This window comes from Balaenoptera borealis (assembly GCF_965194805.1).
Source record: "Balaenoptera borealis genome assembly, chromosome: 3".
In the NCBI taxonomy this organism is placed as follows: Eukaryota; Metazoa; Chordata; class Mammalia; order Artiodactyla; family Balaenopteridae; genus Balaenoptera; species Balaenoptera borealis.
Genome location: NC_138866.1, coordinates 217,272 through 230,473, shown reverse-complemented (window position 1 = coordinate 230,473; position 13,202 = coordinate 217,272). Strand labels below are relative to the sequence as shown.

Below are 13,202 nucleotides of genomic sequence, written 5' to 3'. Positions count from 1 at the left end.
GAGCCAGCGGGTGAGGAGACGTGGCTGGACTCACCATCTTTTGTCAGGCTGGCAAGGGCCCCCTTTGCCTTTGGCCGGCTGTTTTCTAGTTCAATCTCAATTGCGTCCTGGTAGCTGGATATTTCACCTGAAGCAATAAATTAACAGCAAAAAGTAAGCACAGGGGACTTCCCTGGTGGTCCAGTGGCTAAGACTCTGCGCTCCCAGTGCAGGGGGCCTGGGTTCGATCCCTGGTCGGGGAACTAGATCCCACACGCGTGCCGCAACTAAGAGTTCACATGCCGCAACTAAGGAGCCCGTGTACCTCAACGAAGACCCGGCGGAAACAAACAAACTAACTAAATAAATAAATAAAATGTTTAAAAAAAAAAAGCAAGCACACAATCCGTTCCTGTAAGGACCTGAAGCACCCGTACATTAAGATAGGCTGGTTACCTTCCACTTCCTCCAGCTGCTTTGACAGGACTTGTTCCAGCTGAAAAGGAAGAGGACGAATGCGTTTAGCGAAAGGAGCGAGAGCGGTGCCTGCCAGCACCCGGTGGCCTCTCGACCCCAGCGCAGGTCCCCAGCCTGACGAGAGGGACTCGGGCTTCAGGCCCCCCGAGACATGAGCACCAGGGCCCTCAGGGAGGCGGCTTGCCCCAGAAACTGTACGGGATGCACTGAGGGGGGTCTAGGGAGACCCCAACAGCAGACGAGATGGCTCGGGGCCCAGGAGGGACTGTGCTCCGTGTGGCCCACCCTGGCCCCGCCCGGGCTCAGCACCCCGCCCCCGCTTCAGTCTTCGCAGCTACGCCACTGTTGTGAAGCAAGAGCAGGAAACGGGTGGGGCAGCCAGGCCCGGTGTGCGGGGGGCCCACCTGCTTCATCCGCAGCTTCCTCTGCCCAGCTGTGTAGGATGGGGGGTCGCACTCCTCCTCCAGGTCGACCTTCATGAACTCGTCCACGGTCAGCTGACTGGTGGGGGTATCTTCAAACTCTGTGAGCCTGAAACAGACGTTTGAAAGGGAACCTGGTGCCCGAGAACAGCGCTCAAACCAGCACCCAGGGCTTCCCTGCTGGCAAAGGGGTTGGGAATCCGCCTGCCAATGCAGGGGACAAGGGTTCAAGCCCTGGTCCGGGAAGATCCCACATGTCGCGGAGCCACTAAAGCCCATGTGCCACAACTACTGAGCCTGTGCTCTAGAGCCCGCGAGCCACAACTACTGAGCCCGCGTGCCACAACTACTGAAGCCTGCACACCTGGAGTCCGCGCTCTGCAACAAGAGAAGCCACCGCGATGAGAAGCCCGCGCACTGCAACGAAGAGTAGCCCCCGCTCGCCACAACTAGAGAAAGCCCGCGCGCAGCAAAGATCCAACACAGCCAAAAAATAAATAAAATAAATTAAAAAAAAAACAGCACTCCGTTTACAAAACAGTCCCTCAGGGGTGCTGGTTCCCAGGCCCAGCACCCTGCCACACACAGCTGTGAGCACAGGCCCGGGGGCTGTCCGGCAGCCTCTCAGCCCCTACTCTATCCTGCCGATAGCTTGGGCCCCTGGGAGAAAAAGGCACGGCACTCTCATTGCTCCCCTAGGTAGACTCAAGAAGGCCCCAGAAGGAAGGAGGCCGAGCCACCAGTCCCAGGCAGGCAGGGCTCCTGTACTGCAGTGTGCCCAGCCATAATTAACTCTTGTCCATTTCCTACATTTTATACCATCTTTAAAATGTTCAACAGAAAAATTTTTAAAGAGAACCAGAGTTCAAATAAGCAAAATAAATTTCTCTCTGCCTTTGAAAACTGCCATAGGATATGATCTCAGTAGAAAGACAGCCGTCAAGAGCTCCATACTCAGGGTAAACACCCTGCGCTGACGGCTGTGCCAGCGACTCTGGGCTGGTGACTCTCTCGTCACAGTCTACGTGGAGCTCCTGCTGGAGCTGCCGCAACGACCCTGTGAACACAGTATCCAAAGCAGGGGCTCGCCCGACCACTCCGTTACAGGGACACAGTGGCCCTCTGCTTGAGCCTGGCTTCCCCCAGGGAGACCGGTCACTCAGGCTGCACCAGCCAGGAGACAGACGAGGCCACTCTCGGTACCTGTTTCCTGACCTGTGAGTCAGAGTGACTTTACAAACCACTGTCCACCTCAACACAGGGTGGAAGAGAGGGGCCACCGCTTGGACGGACTGAGAGGCTGTGCAGGGAAGCCTGGCCAAGCCCCCGGCTGCGATAAGAGCGACCCACCTCTTGCGCAGCGTGGATTCGCACACCTTGACCACGCTGATGACCTCTTTGACGGTCCTCCGGAAATCGTGCATCCTGGCTGCAACCAGAAGTGCTGGAAAGGAATACAATGGGGAATTCAGAAACAGGATGCTCCTGCCAAACCCAGGAGCGATCCTGTGGGCAGAGGGCTGATGACCCCACAGTGCGACCAGCTGGGGAGACAGCGCCAGAGGGTGCTCTGGGAGCCCCGGGGCGACACCGCCCTCCTCACCTTCCTGCGGGCGGTGCTGCACGGTCTGCACGACTGCCAGAACACCTGAGATCCACAAACCGCTTTGCAGGCAATTACACAGTAATTTTTAAAAACGTAAGAAGTACTGCATCACACATTCCTTCTTTAAACGCAAGAAAGATTGAAATACACGTTCTGAGAACTTTGTGTAACCTCTCAAAGCAAACGAGTGAACTTTGAGGTGACCTGCACGGGAAACGCTGGCTGGGGATGGACAAGCCAGGAATCGGGGAGAGAGGGAGTGGGCCCAGGTGTGCTGTGCTGCCGACCACACCTGGCTGGATCCTGGGAGAGGCCCAGATTCTGGACTGCAAACTCGGGAGTCAGGCTTGGAGATGGAAAATGCATCTCAGGAAGCACTGATCCTGCTAGTTGCTGAGCGCTCTGGAAAGGAGGGGACTCGACCTTGTGGGGCAGGGTAAGAGGCTAAGAGGAAGGGTAACGGCCCTCCTGGGGAGGGGCTCCAGGTCCAGGGAGTGTCAGGAACAGAGCAGGAGGGCCGTCTGTGGGCTGCTGCCACCTGGAGGGGAGACGAGACAACTGTCCTTTGGGGAACGGGGCGCTAGCCCGACAGCCCGGGGTGCCCTCTGCAGCAATGACTCAGCACGGCTGCACCTCAACATTCAAGCCTGGGGTCAAGGCCAGGAAGCTCGGCAGTCCCCTTGGCCTCTGAGGGTCCTGCCTGTCCTCCAAGACAGAAGTGAGGTCAAGAGGCAGCAGGCGGAAGTCCCTGAGGGCTGGGTTCGGACTGGGCCAGGGAGGCCAGCAGGCAGCTCTGGAGGCAACCCACCACCTACCGGCTCGGCCTGCTGAAGGGCCGGGACACAAAGCACCCGCACACTGGCAGCGGGACCCAGCCAGCGTGACTCCAAGGCCGCCTCACCTGCCCCACAGAGGCCCGAAGGGCGCCGGCCCGTGTGCATCCAGTCCCTCTTCATCCTCTGCAGGAGCCTCAGGGCCGTCATGGACACCTCGTGGTTCTTGTCACCGAACTCCAGCAGGTGGGCGAAGCGCGGGATGTACAGGCAGGGGTCTGCGGAAGACACGCACCTCAGCCAGCCGTACGCGCCCTGGAACAGGAGTGTGCAGTGCCAGGAGGCCCTGCGGGGCGTGCGCTCCACATCTGGCAGCACACGGAAACCCAGCTGGTGCGACAAGAGCTCCCCTGGGCCCCCCCTCGGGCCACCCTCACCCGTCCTTCCACCGCACAGGCTCCCCAGGGCCCCTTTCCTCCGACACGAGCCCCCCTCCTGGACACGCAGCCTCCCGGAGCAGCTGCAGACACTGCGGCCGGGCGGCTGCTGCACCCAGAGCGGAGCCGGTGGGCGGGACGTGCGTGCCCTGCCACGGGACGTGGGGGCCCCAAGCCTGCGTACGCATCGCACACGCTCCTGCAGACGCATGCACAAAACCCCGTTGCTTCATTTGGCATTCCATGGACTGCTGTGAGTCAGCCAAGTTTTTACGTACTTATTTTCTGCACTTACTCTTGTGTAACGCCAGCTTCCATCGTCTGCCCTCCTGTCTACGGGCGTGTGCACCTCTTCAGATGAACGCCTCTCTCACTAAGGGAGCGTCAGCCCGGCTCAGGAGGGACCGGAGCAGCCTGCACACACACCCTCTCCCTCCTCACCAGCACTCCCTCACGCGGCTTTGGGCTAGAAGCTTCACAGAGCGGGCAAAAACAGCCAAGTAATTTACTCAATTCAGCTAAGCGTCTGGATTGCCATAGGCAACTGAAGGAACCCTGCAGAGCCCTAAGACAGAGAATAGCGGGGCGAGACCTCCTTTGGACAAGATCATCCAGGAAGGCTGTGCTCAGGGGGCCGGGGCGGAGGCCCGAGGAGGGGGTTCCAGGAGGGGACGGGCTGGCCCGGAAGCAGGTGTGTACAGGCAGACGGAGGAGGATGAAGGGCAGATCGGGAAGACCCTGGGAGGCACAGGAGGGAAGGGGACTGGTCAGCTCATCTCTGACACCTCCAACAGCAGCGCAAGCAGGCGTGTCAGAGACCCCAGCTGTTTACCAACACCCAGCACCGACCTTCTGGGCCCCAGCCTGCCCACTTCTCCTGGCCTCCCTACATCTACAGGGCATTCATGACTGAGCTCTGGCCCCTGGAAGCCCCATAGATCCTACGAGCACCTCTTCCACCCCTGCCAGCCTTGGCTCACATAAAGGACCCAGGGAAGGTTTCTGAGGCCACAGAGATTGGCAGCCGCCCCTGAAGCAGGCTGGGTCGTCCAGGGACCACATGGATTCAGGCGGACACTCCCCTGCACTGACCGAGGAGGCTGTGGTGGCGTAGGGAGCAGTGCCTCTTGGTTGCCTTATGCCAGCTGGACCCTAACAGCCACCCAGCTCAGCCCAGCCAACACAGTGTGGAAATAAATAAGGGTAACCTCGCGTAAAACGGAGGCGGGAAGCCCTGAAGGGGGCGCTCTCACACCAGACCCTCCTTCCCAGCTTGCTTTGCGCCTCTGGGCGGGAAGAAGCTGGTGCGCTGCCCTGGGAAGAGGAAGGAAGATTTTCTCCCGGCCCAGCAACAGCCCAGCCAATGAGAAACCGCCACCACCCTCAACTCTCACTTTCCTCCAATGGAGACTGGAAAACCTTCAAAGCAGCCCCGCCCAACTTCCTCCCCCCGCCCCCCACCCCATAAAGTAAGGCTCCTCTCCTTTGTTGCAGGACTTGCCTGTGGTTTGCCATAGCTTGTGGGTCCCGAAATACAATTCCCCTGCCTCTCCCGAGTAAACTCATGTTGCTGGTAACGTAATTGGCTGTTTTAGGTTGACAACAGGCAGCTACTACCACTTAACCCCCTTTCAGAGACGACAAGGTGTCCAAGATGGGGCAGTGTCATTTGAGCCTAGGCAGTCTGGAGCTACACCTACTTCCACTGTGGGTGTTTTGTTTTGGGTTGGTTTGGGGTTTGGGGGGGTTATTTGGTTGCTTAAAAAGATATTATTGGGAGAAAACATATTTTAAAAATATAATTGCTAAGGTTTCTAATTATTTACAATAAAACAAAACCCATCAGAACTGGGGATTAAGTTAAAAGCACATTAAAAGATCTCATCCTGATTTGGGTGGGACTTTGACGCTGATTAGTTCTTGAAATAGAAAACTGTGGTACTGGTAAAAATTTCAAGGCAAACATGCCAGCAGTCTGCGATCGGTGTGGAATGGACTGGGGCATTTAAAGTAGGGAGAAGAAAAAAAAAAAAAACTAGGAGAAAATAACAAACCACAAGTATAGGTCACACAACGTTAAGTTAAATTCCCTAATCAGCTTGCACCAAAGCGCTAAAACCAGGATATGGTGTTTACAAGAGACACTTAAAAATAATGCAAAAAGGTGAAGCTCCAAAGGCTCTGCTGGGCCCCACGAAGCAGGTCACCAGGAGGAAAAGGGCAGCCGTGAAGGGAGCAGCAACAAGGGACTCAGGGCAAGGGACCCCTGAAAGGGACACAGACAGGTGTTTCTTAGGATGGAAGGGACAAGATAATCTTAAAGAAGACAGAACAGTCACAAATCTGTAGACACACGGGGAAGGAGAAAGCATTAAATAAAGCAAAAAGTGTTGCAAACAAATTTCCACACTTGATATGAGATTTTAACATAACCACAATGATATGAGATTTTTAACACAATTCCCTCAAATTTGACAGACTGGCTTGGGGGAAAAAAAGACCAAATGGGGAACTGGATGCCATCACCATAGGCTCAATTTAACAAATATGTTTTAAAGTCAATACCTTACAAAAAGTAATCATTCTTTTCCAAAGTCTGTGGAACAGTTATGAAAATTGACCGTGTATTAAAGAACAAAGAAACCCTCCCTACATCCCAGAGAACAGAAATATCACAGGATGTGCCCTTTGACCTCAAGGGCAAGAAAACTAAAAATTAGCAAGACAAGGGTACACAGCCCCCTCACCTCCAGACAAACTATTAGGAAATTAAAGAACAATTTTCTAGGTAACTTAATAGACTTAAGTGCTTAGGTAAGGACAAAATAATGAACTAAGTAGTTAAATAAAAAACTAACAAAGTGAAATTTTTAAAACAGGCAAAAAAGAAGACTTAAATAGACATTTCTACAAAGACGACATACAGATGGCCAACTGGCACATGAGAAACTGCTCAACATCACTAATTATTACAGAAATGAAAATCAAAACTCCAACGAGGTACCACCTCATAACAGTCAGAATAGCCATCAACAAAAAAAAATTTACGAATAATAAATGCTGGAGAGGGTGTAGAGAAAAGGGAACCCTCCTACCCTGTTGGTGGGAATGTAAATTGGTACAGCCACTATGGAGAACAGTATGGAGGTTCCTTAAAAAACTAAAAATAGAGTTACCATATGACCCAGCAATCACAATCCTATGCATATATCAGGAAAAGATACATGCACCTCGACATTCACAGCAGCACTATTCACAGTAGACAAGATGTCCATTGAGAGAGGAGTGGATGAAGAAGATGTGCTACACGTATACAATGGAATATTACTCAGCCATAAAAAAGGAGGGACTTCCCTGGTGGCACAGTGGTTAAGAATCCACCTGCCAGGGGCTTCCCTGGTGGCGCAGTGGTTGAGAATCTGCCTGCCAATGCAGGGGACACGGGTTCGAGCCCTGGTCTGGGAAGATCCCACATGCCGCGGAGCAACTGGACCCGTGAGCCACAACTACTGAGCCTGCGTGTCTGGAGCCTGTGCTCTGCGACAAGAGAGGCCACAACAGTGAGAGGCCCGCGCACCGCGATGAAGAGTGGGCCCCGCTTGCCACAACTAGAGAAAGCCCTCGCACAGAAACGAAGACCCAACACAGCCAAAAATAAATAAATTAATTAATTAATTAAAAAAAAAACCACACATATAAGTAAACTGCTTATAAAAAAAAAAAAAAAAAAAGAATCCACCTGCCAATGCAGGGGACATGGGTTCGATCTCTGGTCTGGGAAGATCCCACGTGCCACGGAGCAACTAAGCCCATGCGCCACAACTACTGAGCCTGAGTTCTAGAGCCCGCGAGCCACCACTACTGAGCCCGCGTGATGCAACTACTGAAGCCCACGCGCCTAGAGCCCGTGCTCCGCAACAAGAGAAGCCACCGCAATGAGAAGCCCCTTCTCCCGCAGCTAGAGAAAGCCCGTGCGCAGCAATGAAGACCCAACGCAGCCAAAAATTTTTTAAAAAAGAAGGAAATAATGCCACTTGCAGCAACATGGTTGGACGTAGAGATTATCATACTAAATGAAGTAAACCAGAGGAAAAACAAATATCATATGATATTGTTTATATGTGGAATATTAAAGATGTACAAACTTATTTACAAAACAGAAAGACTCACAGCCATAGAAAACTTATGGTTACCAAAGGGGAAGGGGGGGGGGATGGATAAATTAGGAGGTGGGGATTAACACATATACACCGTTATATATAAAATACATAACCAGTAAGGACCTACTGTAAAGCACAGGGAACTATGCTCAATATTTTGTAATTACCTATAAGGGAAAAGGATCTGAAAAAGTATACATGTATATGTATATACATATGTATCTATGTATAATTGAATCACAGCGCTGTACACCTGAAACGAACACGATATTGTAAATAACTATACTTCAAAAAAAGTTAATTAAAAAAAGATTATATGAGTGTTGCAAAGAGGGCTAAAAAAGGGGAAATGGAAATATTCTAAAGCCAAATGAAACATTAAAAAAAAAGGTTAAAAACCTCCATCTTAGGAAAAAATATTAATACAGGAAAAAAGGAGTAATAAAGAAAAATAAATATATAAATAAATTACTTTCACCAGGAAAAGAATTTTAGAAGATAAAACCAAAAACACTATGGTGCTGATACAAAGACATATATAGACCAATGGAACAGAATAGAGAGCTCAGAAACAAACTCACACATGCATGGTCACATGATCTCTGATAAGGGTGCCAAGACTACACAATTGGGACAGGGTAACGTCTTCAACAGATGGTGCTGGAAAACTGGACACTCACATACAAGAGAAAAAAGATGGACCCTTATCTCACACATCATATACAAAAATCAACTCCAAATGAATTAAAGACCTAACCGTAGGACATGAAACTATAAAACTCCTACAAGAAAACGTAAGGGAAGAGCATGACATTGGAATGTGCAATGACTTCTTGAACATGACACCAAAAGCACAGGCAACAAAAAGCAAAAACAGACAAATGGGACTATACCAAACTTAAAACCCTCTGTGCAGCAAAGGAAACAGTCAACAGGGTGAAAAATGCCACCTACAAAATGGGAGGAAGTACTTGCAAATCATGCATCCGGTAAGGGATAAATCTCCAGAATATGTAGAATACGCCTAAATCTCAGCAATGACAAAACCAACCCGATTCAAAAAGAGGCAAAGGAGTACAAGAGACTTCTCTCCAGAGACACAGAGGTGACCAACAAGCACCTGACGCGGTGCTCCACATCACTGACCGTGAGGAACTCAAACCCCCTGTGAGACAGCACCTCACCTGTTAGTTAGGACGGCCGCCCAGGGGGGTCGTCTCTCCGGGAGTTCATCCCGTCCCTTCCGCCCCTGACAGCCCCGTGGACTCCGGACAGCACAGGCGCGCAGGCTGCAGAGTGGGCCTCGAAGAGGGGCAGCCCCCACGTCGGGGTCCCGCGCAGAGATCGGACCACGCCAAAACCACCAAAGCCGCCGCCGGCCGCTCCGCCGCGGGCCCGCGCCCACACGGTCCCTCCCGCACCTCCGCTGCGGGATTCCAGCAAGCGCCCGCGCGGGGCGGGGCAGGGCGAGGCGGGGCCGGACAAGGGGCGGGGCCTTGGGCGAGCACGACGCCGCGCGGGGCGCAGCCGGGCAGGGGGCGGAGCCGCAGGCGAGCACGTCGACCGCGCGGGGCGGGGCCGCGCCGCGGCGTGACGCGCGGGCGCCGCGGCGGTGCGGGCGGGGCGGCGCGAGGGAGCAGCGCCCGCCGCCCCGGGCAGGCCGGCCCCCCGCGCGCAGGGCCGCCGCGGCCCCATGCTGCTGCCCCTGGCCTGCCTGCACGGCCGGGTGGCGCAGTGCCTCACCGCGCTCCTGGTGCTCGCAGAGCCGCCCCCGAGGCCCCGGCGCGGCGCGAGGGCGCACGGCGCGCCGCCCCCGCGCGCGGAGGCCGCCCTGCCCGCGAAGATGGCCGCGGAGCTCTATGCGCCCGCCGGCGCCGCAGCCACGGCCGCCACCGCCACGGACATCGCCAACAGCAACGCCGCCGCCGCCGCCGCGGGCAGGAAGGGACGGCCCAGCGCCCCGCTGCCCGCCCTGCCACCGCCCGCGCCCGCGCCGCCCGCACTCGACAACAACAACTTGGAGAGCCCCAACTGGCAGTCCTTCCACCCGACCCTGCGCGAGAGGTGAGCCCGGGGCCTGCGCCCCCGCCCCTGCCCGCGCCCCGCGCCGACGCGAGCCCCGAGCCGTGTCCTGTGCCTCTGCCCTTTGCAGGAACGCGCTGATGTTCAACAACGAGCTCATGGCCGACGTGCACTTCGTCGTGGGGCCCCCGGGCGCGGCCCGGAGGGTGCCTGCCCACAAGGTTGGTAGAGGCTCGGCCCTTTGAGCTCCCAAAGGCGACCGGCCGCCTCCCGAGTATGGACGGTCCTCTTCCCGGGTGTGGCAGCCGCTGGGGGCAGGGAGGGCCCAGGGCTCAGGGCAGCTCTCTCTCTCTCATCCGCAGTATGTCTTGGCCGTGGGTAGCTCTGTCTTTTATGCCATGTTTTACGGGGACCTGGCAGAAGTCAAGTCAGAAATCCACATCCCTGACGTGGAACCTACAGCTTTTCTCATCTTGTTGAAGTAAGTCTGCCTCCTCAGGGTGCAAGGATGGGGCGGTTCCTCGCTGCCTGGTTCCGCCAGCCAGCTGCCTGCAGCTCCCTGAAGTCCACAGGGACGGAGGGCTCCTGTCCCAGGCCCTGGGTGCGCGGCGTGCCCCACGCAGCCTGTGACTTGGCCCCGTCCTGCCTAGGTACATGTACAGTGACGAGATTGACCTGGAAGCTGACACGGTGCTGGCCACTCTGTATGCCGCCAAGAAGTACATTGTCCCCGCGTTAGCAAAAGCCTGTGTCAACTTCCTGGAGACGAGTCTGGAAGCCAAAAACGCCTGTGTGCTGCTGTCCCAGAGCCGGCTGTTTGAGGAGCCCGAGCTGACCCAGCGCTGCTGGGAGGTCATCGATGCTCAGGCTGAGATGGCCCTGAGGTCCGAAGGCTTCTGTGAAATTGACTGGCAGACGCTGGAGATCATCGTGACGCGGGAGGCCCTCAACACCAAGGAGGCTGTGGTCTTCGAGGCAGTCCTGAGCTGGGCCGAGGCAGAGTGCAAGCGGCAGGGCCTGCCGGTCACCCCGCGCAACAAGAGGCATGTTTTGGGGCCAGCCCTCTACCTGGTCCGAATTCCAACCATGACCCTGGAGGAGTTCGCCAACGGCGCCGCCCAGTCGGACATCCTGACGCTGGAGGAGACCCACAACATCTTCCTGTGGTACACGGCGGCCAACAAGCCCCTCCTCGAATTCCCCCTGACCAAGAGGAAGGGCCTCGCCCCGCAGACGTGCCACCGCTTCCAGTCCTCCGCCTACCGCAGCAACCAGTGGCGCTACCGCGGGCGCTGCGACAGCATCCAGTTTGCCGTGGACAGGAGAGTGTTTATCGCGGGTCTGGGTTTGTACGGCTCTAGCTCCGGGAGAGCCGAGTACAGCGTGAAGATTGAACTCAAGCGGCTGGGGGTGGTCCTGGCGCAGAACCTGACCACGTTTGTTTCCGACGGCTCCAGCAGCACCTTCTCAGTCTGGTTTGAACACCCCGTGCAGGTGGAGCAGGACACCTTCTACACCGCCAGCGCCGTCCTGGATGGCAGCGAGCTCAGCTACTTCGGGCAGGAGGGCATGACCGAGGTGCAGTGCGGGAAGGTGACCTTCCAGTTCCAGTGCTCTTCCGACAGCACCAACGGGACCGGGGTCCAGGGCGGCCAGATCCCCGAGCTCATCTTCTACGCCTGAGGCGCTGTGGGGTGGCAGGGGTGCACGGCGAGTGGCAGGCCCTTTCTCTACAGGCAGCCCGTGACCCGCCACCTCGAAGGTTGCGCTCGCGGCGTGCCTCCTCTGCAAGTGGTCGGCTGGAGCCTGAAGCTGTGACACAAGACACTTTCCTGCACAGCCAGAGCCTCGGTCTCTGCATCTCTTGTACATTGGGGCATACGTCCCAGGTGGAGGGCAGATTTGGGGGGCACAAGGCAGGCTCCAGATTCCCTCCAAGGGGCACCCACACCGCCTGCTTTGAGGGCTTTGCCATCTCTCGCATCCTCTTGGATTCTATTCTAAGTGGTTCTAAGCTTAAGATCTTCAGTTCAAATCCAAAATGGGAAAAGTCACTTAAAGTAGTTCACCTGTTTAAGTGGATTTTCATAATAAAGTTTTAACAAAATGAGAGCCGCACGTAGATAAACGACTGCGAGTCTCAAATTGCCCTAACGGTGCTTAGCGGGTACTCCCAAGAGGCCCACCCGTCGCCGAGTTTGCCCTCTGCCGGCAGCCCGGGCCTCCGCCATCTGGGAGGGCTTGCTCTCCGGGCTGCAGCCAGACCGCTCTAGAAAAAGCCAGGTGTCAGGTTGTGTCTACTTCCTGGAGTGTCACTGGCTGCTCAAAATCCTACTGTTTGATTTCGACTGGGTGGGGGCGTGGGGGGGCTCTGCCGGGCCCAGGGCTCCTGCCCCCGAGGGCGGACTCCCACCTCGGGCTCCCAGCAGCCTGCCCGCACGTGCCATGGCGTCAGGCAGGCTCGCTGAGCCTCTTGCCTCTGTCCTCCCTTGCTGCAAACTCCTTGGGCATTTGCTTTGTTTCTGAAAAACCTCCGCATGACCCCTGGAGGGAGGGACCGTGTCACGCGGCACAGGGATACAGCCCCCAGCCCCAGGTCTCCCTGTGCCTGCGGCCCTCCTCCTCCGGGCCCACCCTGCTGGACCATGCCTTCCGGCCCCGGGGGACCACCCTGTGGGTGACCCAGGACTGCACACCCTGCCCACCCTCCCTGGCCCCACACACCACCTCCTTAGTACAAGGAGATGTGCCTCTAGACGCTGATGGGTGAAGGAGGGAGCAGCCCCTCCAAGCCAACTGTGCAAACAGTCCTCACGGTAAAGCTGCCATAAAGGCCGACCAACCGTGGCTGGGAAAGGCCCGGCTCTGTCTGCAGGGGGCCTGCCCACCCCGAGGCACCGTGCTGCCAAGGGTGCTCCTCGAGAGGTGGAGAGACAGGCCCCCATCCACGCAGCACTTTCGTCTCACTCCATCCCTACCTGCGGGCACTGCCCACAGCGTTCTGGTTTTAAACCGGAAATAACCCCCCAGGCTGCTGGGCTCCTGGCAGCCTCCAGGCGACGCTTGTTCCCTGTGAGGCCCTTGCCCTTGCACGTGCCACCCTCCCACCCAGAGCACCGGCAGCGCACCCCGTAAGCCCCACAGTACCTATTGCTGGTGCGTTGATGCAGAGCTCTCTCGCCAAAAGAAGGAACGTCTTCCCCAGCACGTAAACGTTCACCTGTCATGAAGACACCACAACTAAGAAGGGCGTTCATGTGCAGGAAGTGTTTGCTTTTTTTTTTTTTTCATCGTTCAGTCTTTAAGAGCCCCCCCTGCTGCCCCAC

General features: G+C 56.0%; 2 protein-coding genes across 9 annotated transcripts in view; one reads left to right on the top strand and one right to left on the bottom strand.

The window, feature by feature from the left end:
- The window catches only part of BRF1 (BRF1 general transcription factor IIIB subunit), a 71,787-nt gene that overhangs the window by 13,127 nt on the left and 45,458 nt on the right, over window positions 1–13,202 (bottom strand). For 6 of the 8 annotated variants that reach the window (XM_082386292.1, XM_082386287.1, XM_082386290.1 and 3 more), the window contains 6 exons: window positions 13,024–13,096; window positions 3,386–3,535; window positions 2,229–2,322; window positions 861–987; window positions 436–475; window positions 35–127 (listed from right to left, as the gene is read on the bottom strand). In XM_082386292.1, the coding sequence (XP_082242418.1) occupies window positions 35–127; window positions 436–475; window positions 861–987; window positions 2,229–2,322; window positions 3,386–3,535; window positions 13,024–13,096 (577 nt within the window). The remainder of the gene's footprint in view (window positions 1–34; window positions 128–435; window positions 476–860; window positions 988–2,228; window positions 2,323–3,385; window positions 3,536–13,023; window positions 13,097–13,202) is intronic. The other 2 variants (XM_082386289.1, XM_082386293.1) reach the window with 1 other exon arrangement.
- Window positions 9,457–12,004, top strand: BTBD6 (BTB domain containing 6). Its single transcript, XM_082386294.1, has 4 exons — window positions 9,457–9,918; window positions 10,007–10,097; window positions 10,239–10,357; window positions 10,527–12,004. The coding sequence occupies exons 1-4, from the start codon at window positions 9,548–9,550 to the stop codon at window positions 11,557–11,559; spliced, it is 1,614 nt and encodes a 537-aa protein (XP_082242420.1). The 5' UTR covers window positions 9,457–9,547; the 3' UTR covers window positions 11,560–12,004.